The sequence below is a fragment of the Cervus canadensis genome, chromosome 33 (assembly GCF_019320065.1).
Source record: "Cervus canadensis isolate Bull #8, Minnesota chromosome 33, ASM1932006v1, whole genome shotgun sequence".
NCBI lineage: Eukaryota > Metazoa > Chordata > Mammalia > Artiodactyla > Cervidae > Cervus > Cervus canadensis.
The window spans coordinates 29,990,154-30,007,861 of NC_057418.1; the positions used below are offsets into that span (position 1 = coordinate 29,990,154).

The 17,708-nt window shown below is 40.1% G+C and overlaps 1 protein-coding gene across 2 annotated transcripts in view; it reads right to left on the reverse strand.

Moving 5' to 3' along the window:
* RSPH3 (radial spoke head 3) overlaps positions 1-17,708 on the reverse strand; it is a 38,380-nt gene that overhangs the window by 18,144 nt on the left and 2,528 nt on the right. Inside the window, exons 2-8 of one of the 2 annotated variants that reach the window (XR_006267255.1) lie at positions 17,142-17,229; positions 14,336-14,477; positions 12,058-12,203; positions 10,801-11,004; positions 8,650-8,812; positions 7,875-7,961; positions 6,975-7,345 (exon numbers count right to left, since the gene is read on the reverse strand). Coding sequence is in view for 1 of the 2 variants with exons in the window: in XM_043457317.1 (XP_043313252.1) it covers positions 7,032-7,345; positions 7,875-7,961; positions 8,650-8,812; positions 10,801-11,004; positions 12,058-12,203; positions 14,336-14,477; positions 17,142-17,229 (1,144 nt within the window). In the remaining variant the exon portion in view is untranslated. Of the gene's footprint in view, positions 1-6,846; positions 7,346-7,874; positions 7,962-8,649; positions 8,813-10,800; positions 11,005-12,057; positions 12,204-14,335; positions 14,478-17,141; positions 17,230-17,708 lie in introns of those variants that run through there. The other variant, XM_043457317.1, reaches the window with a different exon arrangement.

A 17,708-nucleotide genomic window follows, 5' to 3' on the forward strand; every position in this document is an offset into this window, starting at 1 on the left:
GAAGGGGAAGACAGAGGATGAGATGGCTGGATGGCATCACCGACTCGATGGACATGAGTTTGAGTAAACTCCGGGAGTTTGTGATGGACAGGGAGGCCTGGCGTGCTGCGATTCATGGGGTCGCAGAGAGTCGGACACGACTGAGTGACTGAACTGAACTGAACTGAGACATCTAAATTTAAAGGAAGTGAGTTGGTGATATCCAAATCAGGGGAGACAACAGTTTCACAATACTCCTTGCTAAGTTTGATTATATCTATAGTAGTATACCTAATTCTGGGAAACATGTTTTAAGATGACTTTGACCAAACAGAAATTTCAAGGTAATAGTAACCAGTATGGATAGTGGGAAAGTTCTGAAACTATTCTCTATGAGGAATAATTGGGACAAGTGGTGGTACTTCACTGGGAGAAAGAAAAATCTGGAAAAAAAGAAAAAAAAAACAAACCCCAAAAGTATAGGATAGGGCTGGAGTATAGGATAGGGCTGGTATGTAAGTAAAATTATTCTCTCTCTCCACCATAATTATGCTAGTTGATTACAGGTTATAAACTAAAAGGCTATAGGTTATAATAGGACAGGGGCTTTCCAGGTGGCACCTTTCCAGGTGGCAGGAGGTAAAGAACCCTCCTGCCCATGCAAGGGACATAAGAGACGTGAGTTTGATCCCGGGGTCTGGAAGATCCCCTGCAGGAGGGAGGGCATGGCGATCCACTCTAGTGTTCTTGCCTGGAGGATCCTATGGACAGAGGAGCCTGGTGGGCTACAGTCTGTAAGGTTGCAAAGAGTTGGATATGATTGAGGTGACTTAGCACGCGTAACGGGACAGATTTTGACTCAGTATAAAAGAAATTTCTAATAATGAGAATTGTGCAACAATGTACTTGAGTAAATATTTACCATGTCTTGAGCCTGGGGAGACAAAACTATGTAAGAATTGCTGTTCTAGGGCAGCTTATAAAGGGAAAGCCCCATCCTCAGTGACTAAACAAAGACCAAGTGACCACCTGTTAAGGATACTGTATTGGATAGGAGGCTGGATTATATGACAGCTAAAGTCTATTCTGACACTACCATTTTAAGGGTCTGAGATACAGGGTGCAGTCCACTGCCACCCCTATAGGGCTGGTAGATAACTTGGGGGCAAGATAAAATACTCAGTGTGAGTCTAGCTTCTCCAAGGAGTACAATATATTTTTGAACTCTTTTCTCTACCAAGGTCTCTTTACGGTCATTAAATTATGTTTGAAGTTGGAAGCAGGTTAACTTTGCTTTAGGGATTTACTGACACCTAGTGGTAAAAAATAGGTATCAATATAATCCAAAATGTTAGAAGACCATCATACACAATCATTATCAAAAATAAAAATAACAATAAAATATATAATTTGAGTTATAAATGCATTTGGTAATAAAAATGTATTAGTGTTTCAAATTTTATTTTCAAAAAGAATTTAAAATTCTTTAAATGTTATACTTTTATACTGAAATTTCAAACTTCAATATTTTGACTGATTTTATTTATAAGCAAACCTATAACCATTACTGTATCTTTCGTGTGTGTGCCTGTGCGCTCAGTCGTATCTGACTCTTTGCAGCCTCAAGGACTGTAGCCTGGCAGGTGGCCATTTCCTCCTCCAGGGGATCTTCCAGACCCAGGAACTGAATCCACATCTCTTGTGTCTCCTGATTGGCAGGTGGATTCTTTACCACTAGCTGCCACCTAGGAAGCTGGTAGTACTATATCTTTTAAATCATATATTTCATTAATTCTATTTTCAAGATTTAAGAAAAACAAAAAGTATCATCTAAACTATCGATTTATTAAATTTTAGTTTGTAAGTTGAAAGCACTAAAACAAAAAGGTAAATATGTTCCAATTCAAAGCGAGAATTATAGACATCAATCCAATAGCATTAACAGTAGTTTTTCATGATAGTGACACCTGATCTGTAACATTTTTGTTTGGGTCTCTGACTGTGAACAAACCTGGAAAAGGTTGGTTCTGGTTAGACCTTGGAGCTATAGCAAAAAAAACAGTAGGTACTAATTGGACTATGGGGAGATTAAATGCATATTTGGGCTTTTTCAGAAAGCCTTTATTTTTTAAATTTTATTTTTTTGGCCACACTGTGTGGCATATGGGATCTTAGTTCCCCAACCACAGGGATGGAACCTATGGCCCTGCACTGGGAGCTTGGAGTGTTAACCACTGGACTGCAAGGGAAGTCCCCAGAATGCCTTTATGCTAAATAAATTGAGATAAATGATTACGGCTATTGAGCTCTAGAATACATTAAAAATTATAAAAATTTACAGCAATTTATAAAAATTGCTGTGATTCACCTACAAACAGAGAAAAGCAGAATGTATCAGATTTTGCCTAGTAAATAAAGCATATGAAAACTGCATCTAAAAGTTGTAGATTAAAAATTTAGCTGATATGATTGCTACATTTTAACAACACTGACAAGTAAATGAAAGTTTTTAGGTGAGAAGAAATGCGCACGATTAACCTGATGGTTATGGTTACCACAGCGTTTTGCTATGCTATGCAAGATGCCACTTCTCCCACGCCTGTTATGAGTTTTAGAGGAATTATCTCCAAATACGACTTCTTTCTGCAAGACCTCCGCTCTACCATCTGCTTTCAAAATAAACCAGTTCTTTCCCCTAACTAAAGGGGCAACCTCCTTGCGTGTGGTGAAGAACTCAAGACCAGCTGGTCTGGCTCTGGTGTCTGCTGTCAACCATGCTGAGTGACTTCCCAGGCCACTCCAGCATTCCTCAGCTCAGCCCAAGTCAGAATGGCTTACACACCATGAGGCCTGCACTGGAGAAAATGACTTCTACCCCTCCCTCTCATCTAGTTCAGTGATCTGGGAATTGATGTTGGGGGAGGACAATCTCTAGAAATTTATTACATATTATCAATTTTATTACTATTCAGCTTCCCTTAGCTTAGTGTTAGCTGAAAACAGAAGGGATCAGAACTCCTAAGAAGAGCATGAGCAAATGTGAGCACAGACAATTCAGTTTCCACTCAATATTTTTCTTTTTTATCACCAGCTTCTCCACGTTTTTTCATAGGGACAGTGTCCTAACCTCGTGATTATTTCTGTTTCTCTCTAGGATGGAATAGGCAGTTAAGCTTAACCAGCTTCAGTATGGGGTCTACAGATTTAGGTTTCTTTAATAAACTGAATTAACTTATGGAATTATGGAACTCAGAATGAGAAGTTTAGCAAAGTATCTGCAAAGTGTTACAGTGAAGGAGGATTAGAATTGTAGAAGATAATCAACCTTCACTCCATTTTGAAAGCATTCTTAAAAAAAAAAAAAATTCCTGGTCTTGTCACCAAAATTAGTATCTTGTAAATTTTAGGATGATCACTGAGGTTTCCCTGGTGGCTCAGTGGTACAGAATCCACCTGCCAATGCAGGAGATGCAGATGGGATCCCTGGACTGGGAAGATCCCCTGGAGGAGGGCATGGCAACTCACCCTAGTATTCTTGCCTGGGAAATCCCATGGACAGAGGAGCCTGGCGGGCTACAGTCCCAAGAGTTGGACATGACTGAGCAACTAAACAGCAGGGACAGATTTTAGGATAATCACAGACTGTTTAAGAAGATGGACCTAACTCAGCAATGAAAGGACAGATTTCAATTTTTTAAATGCTGTTAATTCAGTTAATTTATTCTTTGTACCTCACAAAAGTGCAAGGCTGTTGAGAAGAAAGGATAGCGGGTTGGGAGGAAGGGGATCTGGGCTCCAGCTTTCATCCCATTACTCACTAGACAAGTCACTCGACTGAAAATCACTGAGAATCCCTGAGCTGCAGTTCTTTGCTTCACCCCTGCTTCATTCAGCTCCACTGTGAGGCTGCAGCCTCCTCATGGCCTCAGCACACAGCAGGCTTTCAGTCAACACCTGCCGACTGGACAAACCCATGACTGATTGAAAACGAAAATAAAAACACTCTCACATCGACCTCAGAAGGGCTGCTCTGACGTTACGATGATGTAGGGATATAAAATGTGGGAAATTGGTTTGAGAATCATGAAAAATGCTACTGAGACATACAGCTCAGTTCTTTTTATAAATGGAGAAAGATGTTCTTCTGTATTTTTAATGCCGCGTTTAAAAAGAAACTAAGGTAAATGTGTTAATAACTGCAAGCTATTTCAAATCACTACAGCTTATATATTTATAAACATTCTGAGAAAAGTAGACTATATCTATCTGAAGCCTCAGAAGATGTCACTGATTAGAGACTGACAGAGCTTTCAGTTCAGTTCAGTCACTCAGTTGTGTCTGACTCTGAGACCCCATGGACTGCAGCACACCAGGCTTCCCTGTCCATCACCAACTTCCAGAGTTTGCTGAAACACATGTCCATTGAGTTAGTGATGCCATCCCATCCTCTGTCGTCCCCTTCTCCTCCTGTCTTCAATCTTTCCCAGCAACAGGGTCTTTTCCAATGAGGCAGTTCTTTGCATGTGGAGAAGGCAATGGCATCCCACTCAAGGACTCTTGTCTGGAAAATCCCATGGAAGGAGGAGCCTGATGGCTGCAGTCCATGGGGTTGCGAAGAGTCGGACACGACTGAGCAACTTCACTTTCACTTTTCACTTTCATGCATTGGAGAAGAAAATGGCAACTCACTCCAGAGTTCTTGCCTGGACAGTCCCAGGGATGGAGGAGCCTGGTGGGCTGCCGTCTATGGGGTCACACAGAGTCGGACACGACTGAAGTGAAAACTTAGCAGCAGCAGCAGTTCTTTGTATCAGGTGGCCAAAGTATTGGAGCTTCAGCTTCAGCATCAGTTCTTTCAATGAATATTCAGGACTGACTTCCTTTAGGATGGACTGGTTGGATCTCCTTGCAGTCCAAGGAACTCTCAAGAGTCTTCTCCAACACCACAGTTCAAAAGTATCAATTCTTCGGCTCTCAGCTTTCTTTATGGTCCAACTCTCACATCCATATGTGAGTAATGGAAAAACCAGAGCTTTGACTAGATGGACCTTTGTCAGCAAATATCTCTGCTTTTTAACACACTATCTAGGTTGGTCATGGCTTTTTTTCCAAGGAGCAAGTGTCTTTTAATTTCATGGCTGCAGTCACCATCTGCAGTGATTTTGGAGCCCAAGAAAATAAAGTCTGTCACTGTTTCCATTGTTTCCCCATCTATTTGCCATGAAGTGATGGGATTGAATGCCATGATCTTAGTTTTTTGAACGTTGAGTTTTAAGCCAGTTTTATATCTCTAATATAACTTTAGAGGTAAAAAATATCTATGATTTTCAATGGTGCAGGTAAATTCACCAAACAAGTTCAGATTAAAAAGTCAAATGGCAATTACCTATAATACAGTTGTATCTGACCACATTAAAAAAAAATATTTATATGTACTGATGTTGAAAAGTCTAAGATAAAATGTTAGGTGAAAATGCAAGTACTATAACCCATATATTGCCAGATGTTCAAATCTTTATCTCCAGAAATACCTTAAAAAAGGCCTGGATGGTACATAGAATGGATGGATGGATGACATACGCTTTCTGAGGAGGGACTTTTAGCTTCACTGGTATTGTCTGAAATTTTTTAATAGCAGGAATGTGAACAAATAGATGAGAGTTTTACTTGAATATTGAAGATGGAAAGGGTAACTGTTTATCTTTATATAGACAAGGGTATATTTCTTGGTATTTGCAAGGAGAGAGCACTAGGGCTTTCAGGAACCCAACCTTGAGGGATTCCTGCTTGGAGTAAGTTTTTCTACAGAGAAGAAAAGCTCAGTGGCTAACAGAACTGGTATCTAACATTAAATACCACACTTACTAAAAAAAGAGAACGCAGCTACAAAACTGAAGAAAAATATTAGTGATATATAGTGGTCATGGGACAAATAAGGAAAAACATATTGGTTATATAGTGGTGATGGAAGAAGGTAGGAAAAATATATTAGTTATATATACTGGTAATAGGAAGCTTGAAATTAGACATAATTCTCATTAGAGTTACAGTATAGCTCCTAAAGAGTCTACTATTAAGAAATTTCCACACTGTTTTCCATAGCGGCTGTACTAGTTTGTATTCCCACCAACAGTGTAAGAGGGTTCTATGACCCAGCAATCCCACTTCTGGGCATACACACTGAGGAAACCAGATCTGAAAGAGACGCGTGCACCCCAATGTTCATCGCAGCACTGTTTATAATAGCCAGGACATGGAAGCAACCTAGATGCCCATCAGCAGATGAATGGATAAGGAAGCTGTGGTACATATACACCATGGAATATTACTCAGCCGTTAAAAAGAATTCATTTGAATCAGTCCTAATGAGATGGATGAAACTGGAGCCCATTATACAGAGTGAAGTAAGCCAGAAAGATAAAGAACATTACAGCATACTAACACATATATATGGAATTTAGAAAGATGGTAACGATAACCCTATATGCAAAACAGAAAAAGAGACACAGAAATACAGAACAGACTTTTGAACTCTGTGGGAGAATGTGAGGGTGGGATATTTCAAAAGAACAGCATGTATACTATCTATGGTGAAACAGATCACCAGCCCAGGTGGGATGCATGAGACAAGTGCTCGGGCCTGGTGCACTGGGAAGACCCAGAGGAATCGGGTGGAGAGGGAGGTGGGAGGGGGGATCGGGATGGGGAATAAGTGTAAATCTATGGCTGATTCATATCAATGTATGACAAAAAAAAAAAAAAAAAAAAAAAAAAAAAAAAAAAAAAAAAAAAAAAAAAAAAAAAAAAAAAAAAAAAAAAAACCAAAAATCTTAAAAAAAAAAAAAAAGAGTCTACTATTAAATAAATAAGGTTTCATTTTAAAAATTAGTTTTTATTATCTCAACATATTTGATTTGCCCGGTCCATGAGACAAAAAGACACGCTGACTAAACACAACATAGTTTCCTCGAGCTGAGGGACTCACGCATCGTTACCTGACTGACTGCAGCGCTGACTGGCTGCTGACTGGCTCCAGGCAGTGAGGCTCCCCTCTACTGCGACAGCTCTTCCCTCTCAAAGGATCTCCTCATTTCTGTCAGTTCGTCATCTTCTTCCGCGAGCCTCCTTTCCCGGGACGACACTCTATCCACGTACCTGGCGTCGTACGCCGTTCTCTGTAGGGAGTCTCTGTCTGGAAGGGGTCTCTGGGCCTGGGCTGCACCCTGATCCCGGGATTCGAAACCCACCAGCGGCTCTCGCGTTCCTCCGGGACCGCCGAGCCCGTACTCAGGCCTCACAGGGGCGTGCCTGCCCTCCTTCTGCTCATAGAGATGCAGTCTCCTCTCAACCACCTCACGAATCAACACTGAAAATTGCATGTACAGAAATCACTATGACTTTTCATATTTTAGTAGTTGTAACGCTCGCCTATAGATGAGCATAAAATATTCACCAGGCCTTGTCCCTTCCCTGTATCATGACTTTTTATACAAAGTCAGCAATACGTACCTTCTGTGCCACTTAATGTGAACTCTATTCAATGCCTGTTTTAACAGAATATGATTTATAAAGTAATGACAGAAGATTTTAATTCTGATCAAATTATAAAAGAACCAAAAATAATACTAAAGGTAAAAATAGGTACCTTTGTTAAATGGCAACCCACTCCAGTACCCTTGCCTGGAAAATCCCATGGATGGAGGAGCCTGGTATGCTACAGTCCATGGGGTCGCAAAGAGTCAGACACGACTGAGCGACTTCACTTCACTTTGTTAATAGAATTGATATACTGAAAATTTAAGAACCAAAACTGTAAAATTAACATCCTTTTTCTCTATGTTCTTTTTACTGAAAAATTTCAGAGATGACTTTTATAATAACATAAAAGAACTTACTGTCAAGCACTGTTCTTCCCACCATGCTGTACTCCATGCTTTTGTCAACTTCATTCATTAGCCATGGGAGGAATCCTATCTCAATATCTGCAATTTAAAAAGTTAATTTCATTAAGTGATTTTTATGAAGCATTACAAACTGGGAGAATCTGTGCTTTTCCCCTAATGTTACAGATATATCAGCCTTGTTTTCTTATAAAATGTCAAACAAACTCGTATAGTATCACTTTTGCTGTATAGTATTCTCTCTCTATGGTCTGGTCCATTACCTTTCTATTCAAGTATAAATGGTATTTGCAAAATTATGAGGCTTTCCCTGGAGTCAAAGCCTTTAGAACTGACTTTATAGGCACTATGCGAGATGAAACAAGGGCCTGGCGTCATGGGGGACATCCGGTCCATGTTGCTTTCTACTCTCCAGTGTTGTTTCTCAGTAAACATTCTACAATCTTTGTAACACCCCTCTTATTAGTAACGGTACTTTCTTAAAACAACTATATAATTGATTTTAAAATTTGGTCCAGAGATAGATTCCTTGATAGCTCAGTTGGGAAAGAATCTGCCTTCGAAGTAGGAGATCCTGGTTCAATTCCTGGGTCGGGAAGTTCCTCTGGAGACGGGATAGGCTACCCACTCCAGTATTCCTGGGCTTCCTGTGTGGCTCAGCTGGTAAAGAAAGATTCCAATTCAAAATAAAAATGGGCACAACATGAACTCAAACCAAAAGCAGGATGCTTATTGTAACAGTTAATCTAACAAAAGACCTCCAACAAACCTCTTTCAATGGGATCATAGAAGTAGCCACCATCCCGAAGGCTGTCAAAAACTGACGGGAGGAGGTCGGCCAGGTAACGCTGTGCAAACGCTCGAGCAGCGATCTTCTGCGAGGTCTCATTATGCTTGTGAACCACCTGCCATTGCTGCTGCTTCCGACGTTCCTGTCCAGGGAAAACACCAACACAGGTGGCTATTCAGCCTCCCCAGACACCGACTCTCATGAGTGGGAGAAATCTGTACTTATATTTGTATCCAAAAATCAGTTTGTATTTTTCACTAAGATTTTAATGAGTTTCAACAGCTAGATAGGTACTGAATTCAGAGGAGTTGATGCTTAAGGTAAAATTCATTTCCTGATCCATTTTCAAGTAAAATAATTTCAGGATATACATGTTTGACTGAAATCAAAGAATAATAATAGTTATCTGTATTTTTAATTAGTATTATAAAGTATTGATGATATGAAAATTACAGTTACTTAGACATCTTTGATTAAAAAACTTGGGCCAATAAATTGTCTCATTTATAATGATTCTTTGAATTTGTAAAGTTCTGAAAATTATAAAACATTTTTGCTGCTGTTGCTACTTATAGATCATATGAAATCTGTGAAGCTAATGAACTACCTTCTCTATTCCCATGCAGAAGTGGGAACATTAATATATTTTCTAATTAGTCTATTTTCAAAGTTAAAGCAAATATAAATCTGGATGACTTGTATTCTTTGTTTTTTCATAGTTCCTAATAGTAAATAATATATATTATAAAAAATGAAGACTACAAGTCATCCAGATTTATATTTGCTTAAACTTTGAAAACATTTCCTAATAGTAAATAAGGGCTTCCCAGGTGGCTCAGTGGTAAAGACTCTGCCTGCTCGGCAGGAGATGTGGGTTCGATTCCTGGGTCAGGAAGATCCCTTGGAAGAGGAAATGGCAACCCACCCCATACTCTTGCCTGAGATATTCCACGGACAGAGGACCCTGACAGGCTATAGTCCAAGTCAAGACATGACTGAGCATGCACACACCACCAAACAGTAAATAAACAAATTTAACTATTCTTTGATAAAAACTTCACCAATTATTTCAACAAAGCTCATTTTGTCAGGATTCATCTTACACTTGTGAACAAATAATCGTGCATTTGCACAATCTTTATCAACAGACCCGTGCTCTTTACACAGTTACTCATTTTAGAGGAAAACTGAAAGTCCATTTGACTAGGTTTGGAGTAGAATGTTCGCACAACTCAGCTATTTGTGCGGGAAGCTAGACTCTGAGCCCTTTCAGGTGTGTGGAAACGCCTTTATCATTTATCCATCCAGTGTTTAACACACGGTGAGTTACTGCCACACCCAGACAGACTCTTATTAAACTGTACTGAGCCGAGTGCTTCCTAACTAAAGGTCTGTGGCGTATTTAATGATTGAATTCTACAACTTTTCTTATTAAAGGTTCTAAAAACCTTATAATCTGAAGGAATACTCTATAAAGACTCAGATAGTAGGTGTATCTGTAAGGGTGTAGAGCAGGGCTGGCCACTGAGAAAAAGACCCAGAATTCTTTCCAGATCCCCTTTCTTACTCCCCATCCACCCAAATACACTCCCCTTTTTCCTGCCACCTTTTCTGCCACTGATTTTTGGCAAATTGATGTTATTTCTTCTCCAGGACTCTTATTTAAGAGTGCCTTTCCTTGGGACATATGTAATTTAAATTGTGACCTGCAGGAATTTTGGGGGAACTCTATTTAGGTTGTTGGTGTTGTTTAGTCCGACTCTTGGTGACCCCATAGACTATAGCCTGCCAGGCCTCCTCTCTCCATGGGATTTCCCAGGGAACAATCTCGGAGGAGGCTACATTTCCTTCTCCAGGAATCAAACCTGGGCTGCCTGCAGTGGCAGGCAGATTCTGTACTGCTGAGTCACCTGGGAAGTCCATCTCCATTTAGGTACATCTATGTAAACTGGGATTTTAAAAATGTAATTGTTCATGAAAGATCAGTGATCTACAGGAGAGACCTGGACAACAAATACTACAGGTCTTTTCTAACATGTTTGCCAAGACCTGTTAGCTCTACATGTGATTCTGAACATAATCTGTTAAGTAACCAAAATCAGTCTGAGAGAGAAAACGAAAATTCTCTACTTTTTCCTCTCGGTGTCGTCTCTCCTGCTCTTCAAGTCGCTGGACTTCAGCAAGCTCGATGTTGCGGAGCTCTTCATACGCGTACTGACTGGCCCGCAGGTTTGCCAGCTCCTCTTCTTCCATCACTTCCAGAAGAGACTGCTCGATGGTCTTCCCCACCAAAACTTCTAACATTGGTTTAACTTCAAGATCAAAGTCAAACAGCTTAAACACACAAAACAGATTTAAAATTTTAATCATAGACCGAAGGCTCAGTGAAAATATATCCACAAGAGCAGCAATAAATAACAGGATACTACTTATTGAGGGTCTTCTGTATGCCAGACACTGAGCTGGTAATTTACCGTTTCTAATCTTCAAAACAGCCCAAAAGGCACAGGGGCTCTTTATAGGCAAAAACTGATAAGAGTCAAAGTTATAAAAAGATCTATTCAATCATCAGAATGAACCTTCATTCTCAATAATTTTTCAATAAACCTCTAAAACCCAAGGGAAATATCTTTGTCTGTCTAATTCTCCATCTTTTCTGCTTGATTTTTATTGGTTGTTTTGATAACAGTTTGAAGAACAAAGGAACAAGAATAATGGATACTTTGGTGATTTATCTCTAGGATTTAGAGGCAATTATAGTCTTCTATATAGATTATGAAGACTTAGTTTATTTCCTAATTCAATGACAATACTTTCAAATTCCTTCGAGTTTTAAATCTCACTTAAGTCATTACGCACACTGCCTTCTCTTCTTCAGTTTCATAAACTGGCCTATATTTATGTATTCCACATTGATATAAAAATTAATTATTTTAGGACTTTTTTCCTAACACAGAGAATTATCTTCTTAAAAGTTATGTAATCAACAAGCAACTAGCAGTGGAACCTTTTATACCAGAGATATTATTTTCCCTCATTTGGTACAAATCTACCTTATGTTCATCCATTAAGCAAGTATGCAAACACACAAAAATTAAATATATAAATATTCTAAATACATTTCTAAAATTTTTTATTTCTGATCAGCAAAGAGGGAAAATCAGATCATGGCATTTAAAATTTTTTTAAAAAACTAAAAAATAAAAGATCATGATATTTAAAGACATTTCTGGGTAGCTCAGGATAAAACCATACTCCATTTGGAAGGAAATGCAGTAAGTATTTAGAATTTTCCTGATTAGAAAGTGGTTTGCATTTATGTTAAGGTTTTAATTAAACCTAACTCTTTACAAAGAAGACAGAGGGAAGTCTAATAATGTACTATACCTCTCCTTCTAGAATTTCAGTGGCCACATCTTTGCCAGTTTTGGCAGGAATAAAGAGTGGTGTTGGTGGTCTGTCCAAAAATGCATCTGTTTGGCACTCCATATCAACTTCTATTATGCGGTCAGCAATTTCTTCAAGGTATAATTCTAAGAGAACACCATATACATTGAGGTTGAAATTCTGGTCTTTTTCAAGAATTTGAAACTACAGCCCCTTCAAAACAGAAATGAATGGATCAGAATATAAGTCTTGAAATAAAGGTGTTCAAATGTGGGATTCAATCCACAGAGTGTACTAAGCATTTTTACATATTTGGAAGACCACAGAGTCAGTCAGGCTAGAACATTTGCTAAATGTTGAGAGATCACTGAGCTTTGTATTTGAAATGGGCTTCCTTTGTGGCTCAGCTGGTAAAGAATCTGCCTGCAATGCGGGAAACCTGGGTTCGATCCCTCGGTTGGGAAGATCCCCTGGAGAAGGGAAAGGCTACCCACTCCAGTATTCTGGCCTGGAAAATTCCATGTACAGTCCATGGGGTCACAAAGAGTCAGACATGACTGAGCAACTTTAACTTTGTATTTGAAAACAGAACTAAAGCACAAGAACCTATAGATGAATATAAGACACAAAATATAACATGGGATGGAAAGTTAAAGATCCATCCACGTAACAAAGTCTTAAGATAGTCGATGTTTAAAGGTTTGAAAATTCCTGGACGTGTTAAAAAAAACTATGCATCACATCATTGTGTTACAGACGTTCTCTCTAGCCTACATATCATAAACAGATATATGAAAACAAATTTCACCTTAGGAATAATTTACATGAGGCAAGGGCAGTATGGCATCATGCAAAAAACATGAGAACTGGAGCCATGTGTTGAATATAGGACCTAGCGATTACATTCTCTTTGGGTCTTGGTTTCTTTATCTGCAGAAGGGGTCATGGTTATCAGCCACCTGCAGTCTTCATAGTAATAAAGGAGACACAGGTAAAGGACCTGGTATCGTCTCTGAGACCCAAGAAGTACTCAGCAAAAAGTGGCTGCTACTCTACTGCTTCATATTCTGATGGCATAAATAAAGACTAAAATATAGCTCTTACAGAATTACAACTATATTGGCTAATCACAGACATACACTTATTCTAGACTTGGGCTCAAGGTAGGAAAAAGCTTGGAATGGTCCTCAACCTTTTGTCCTTACTATCCAGAAATATCTCTGGTGAATCCACTCACCATCTCTGCAAGGTGAATCTTAGGTAGTTACATTTTATGTCCAAGGAAAACATCAAGTATTGTTTGACTACCAAGATTCTGTCAACAATACAGCTGGACCCTATGGGTCCAGGTAAACCCCCACAGCTGACAATAGTCAGACAAGTAGGAAAAGCCTGGCACTAGCCTAGGAGAGCCTGTGTGGCCCTGGGGAGGATGCAAGGGAAAGGAGAACAAAAGGAGCCAGAAGAAGAGGCCGTGGTGAGAGGTGGGGGACTCAGATCTGAACAGGTTTGTGCTGTGCTGTGCTGACTCACTCAGTCGTGTCCGACTCTTTGTGACCCATGGACTGTAGCCCGCCAGGCTCCTCTGTCCATGGGGATTCTCCAGGCAGGAATACTGGAGTGGGTTGCCATGCCCTCCTCCAGGGGATCTTCCCAACCCAGGTATCAAACACAGGTCTCCCACCTTGCAGTGGATTCTTTACCATCTGAGCCACCAGCGAAGCCCAAGAATACTGGAGCGGGCAGCCTAAACCTTCTTCAGGGGAACTTCTGGATCCAGGAATCGAACTGGAGTCTCCTGCATTGCAGGCGGATTCTTTACCAGCTGAGCTACCCGGGAAGCCCCGGGATTAGTAAAACTTGGACTAATAACCCACATTTTCAGATATTCAGTAAAACGGTTTACTTCTCTCAAAAGACAAAATGCCAAAATAAAACTATACTGCTCTCCACTTCCAGGAGTCCAAGAGTGATTCATCTTGGGCTACGAAAAGCAGGAAATACTCCCAGTTCGAGAACAGCATATGTGAAAAGGGCTGAGAGAATTAATTTGGTCCTTATATTCTTTTTTAAAAAATCACCATGTCACATTTTCAGCCATACCCAATATATTAACAATATTCAGTCTATGAGTTTGTTTACAGAACGGACTTTTTCTACCACGAGACAGGGAAATACTAGATGGCATAACAGACATGTTAACATGAAAGTCAAACAAAATGAACTGACTCAGAAAACCACACACACCCAGGAGCCACCAAGCCGTGGGCCCACATACCTGTCTGCACATCCACATGTTTTCTGCCTTCCACGGGTTCAGGCGTATGTGGTCTGAGCTGTTCTTGGGCTCGTTTTCTGGCAAAAGCCCTCCTCCTGGCCTGCTGCTGTCTCTGAATCTCTATAGGATCAGGCTGCCCAGGCTGAATGACAGAAACGGCTTATGAAATTTAGAAAATATTTCTCAAAGAGTATAGGAGTGCTGCTCCAAAGTAATTCCTGGGTGGCATAAAAGCATCTGTCACAGAATGCTTCCTGCTTATCAGTGACTTGGTGACTAAAAATTTATCTGAAATTTGCCAGGCAATTACAAAGGTATCTGGTAAAACACATGAAAGTAACTTCAAAGTATGACTGTTAACCAGAATAAAATGGGTGCAGAATCCCAAATAATAAACTGTTTTTCCTTATTCAAGGATTTTTTTACCATGAACTCCTCTGATGCCTAGTAAACTGAGGTAACCATTCAGTCACAATAGATTTTAATGTGTAGTTAACAAATTGAAAACCACTTGAATTTTTTTTAGCCTAATTTCTTGACAGAATTTCTATAAAAAATACATTAGCTCACAAAGAAAACAACTTCAGTCCAAACAAAGCCTGTTCAAGTACACAAACAAAAGCTGACTAAGGGATTAAAGGAGGCAAAAGGCACAGAAGAAAAGGAAAGATACATCCATCTGAATGCAGAGTTCCAAAGGATAGCCAGGAGAGATAAGAAAGCTTTCCTCAGGGATCAATGCAAAGAAATAGAGGAAAACAATAGAATGGGAAAGACTAGAGATCTCTTCAAGAAATTAGAGATACCAAGGGAACATTTCATGCAAAGATGGGCACAATAAAGGACAGAAATGGTACGGACCTAACAGAAGCAGAAGATATTAAGAAGAGGTGGCAGGAATACATAGAAGAACTATACAAAAAAGATCTTCATGACCCAGATAACCACGGTGGTGTGATCACTCACCTAGAGCCAGACATCCTGGAATGCGAAGTCAGGTGGACCTTAGGAAGCATCACTACAAACAAAGTTAGTGGAGGTGATGGAATTCCAGCTGAGCTATTTCAAATCCTGAAAGATGATGCTGTGAAAGTGCTGCACTCAATATGCCAACAAATTTGGAAAACTCAGCAGTGGCCACGGGACTGGAAAAGGTCAGTTTTCATTCCAATCCCAAAGAAAGGCAATGCCAAGGAATGCTCAAACTACCACACAATTACACTCACCTCACGCTAGCAAATGCTCAAAACTCTCCAAGCCAGGCTTCAAAAGTACATGAACCGTGAACTTCCAGATGTTCAAGTTGGATTCAGAAAAGGCGGAGGAACCAGAGATCAAATTGCCAACATCCGCTGGATCATTGAAAAAGCAAGAGAGTTCCAGAAAAAACATCTATTTCTGCTTTACTGACTATGCCAAGGCCTTTGACCGTGTGGATCACAATAAACTGTGGAAAATTCTGAAAGAGATGGGAATACCAGACCACCTGACTTGACTCCTGAGAAATCTGTATGCAGGTTAGGAAGCAACAGTTAGAACTGGACATGGAACAACAGACTGGTTCCAAATCAGGAAAGGAGTACGTCAAGGCTGTATATTGTCACCCTGCTTACTTAACTTATATGCAAAGTACATTATGTGAAATGCTGGGCTGGATGAAGCACAAGCTGGAATCAAGACTGCCGGGAGAAATATCAATAAACTCAGATATGCAGATGACACCACCCTTATGGCAGAAAGTGAAGATGAACTAAAGAGCCTTTTGATGAAAGTGAAAGAGGAGAGTGAAAAAGTTTGCTTAAAACTCAGCACTTAGAAAACTAAGATCATGGCATCCAGTCCCATCACTTCATGGCAAATAGATGGGGAAACAATGGAAACAGTGACAGACTTTACCTTTTTGGGCTCCAAAATCACTGCAGATGGTGACTGCAGCCATGAAATTAAAAGACATTAGCTCCTTAGAAGAAAAGCTATGGCCAACCTAGGCAGTATATTAAAAAGCAGAGGCATTACTTTGCCAACAAAGGTCCATCTAGTCAAAGCTATGGTTTTTCCAGTAGTCATGTGTATGGATGTGAGAGTTGGACTATAAAGAAAGCTGAGCACTGAAGAATTGATGCTTTTGAACTGTGGTGCTGGAGAAGATTCTTGAGCGTCCCAAGCAGATCCAACCAGTCCATCCTAAAGGAAATCAGTCCTGAATATTCACTGGAAGGGCTGATGCTGAAGCTCCCATACTTTGGCCACCTGATGCAAAGAGCTGACTTACTGGAAAAGCCCCTGATGCTGGGAAAGATTGAAGGCAGGAGAAGAAGGGGACAACGGAGGATGAGATGGTTGGATGGCATCACCGACTCTATGGACATGAGTTTCAGTAAGCTCTGGGATTTGGTGATGGACAGGGAAGCCCGGCGTGGTACAGTCCATGGGTTCGAAATGAGTTGGACATGACTGAGTGACTGAACTGAACTGAACCATTTTTCAGTGCACAGCTCAGGGGCATTAAGTACCTTCACATTGTGCAACCACTACCACCGTTTACCGCCAGAACTTTTTTCATTCTGTGAAAGTCCGTACTCACTAATAACACTTCCCTATTCCCCCGTTCCCTGCCAACCACTATCTGGTTTGTATTTTGCATACATTTTTTTTCCCCTTTCATTTTTCTAGCAATCTATCCTTATTTTATTTCATAAATGTTTTAGTCTGTAACAGATTAGAAATTTAAAGAAAGAAACAAAAACTGGTCCTTCACCTCAGGTAGTCTGAGTACTCTGTATCAGACAATTCAAACTGTACTCACCAGGGGTACTGGCTGCAGAGCGTAAGTGTTGCCTCGGATTACCCTTCTGTCATACATTATGTTTCCGTAATGCACAGGTTCTTCAGCTCTATAAAAAAGTAAATTCTAAATCATGACTGTAATAGAGCACTGGTATCTAAAAGTCAATTTTTCATTTTCAAAAATTAAAGTATATTTGATTTACAATATTGAGTTAGTTTCAGGAGTACAGCAAAGTGTATCAATTATACACATATATATGGTCTTTCCAGTGTCGTGTATGGATGTGAGAGTTGGACTGTGAAGAAAGCTGAGCGCTGAAGAATTGATGCTTTTGAACTGTGGTGTTGGAGAAGACTCTTGAGAGTCCCTTGGACTGCAAGGAGATCCAACCAGTCCATCCTAAAGGAAATCAGTCCTGAATATTCATTGGAAGGACTGATGCTGAAGCTGAGGCTCCAATACTTTGGCCACCTGATGCGAAGAACTGACTCACTGGAAAAGACCCTGATGCTGAGAGGCATTGGGGGCAGGAGGAGAAGGGGACAACAGAGGATGACGTGGCTGGATGGCATCACCGACTCGATG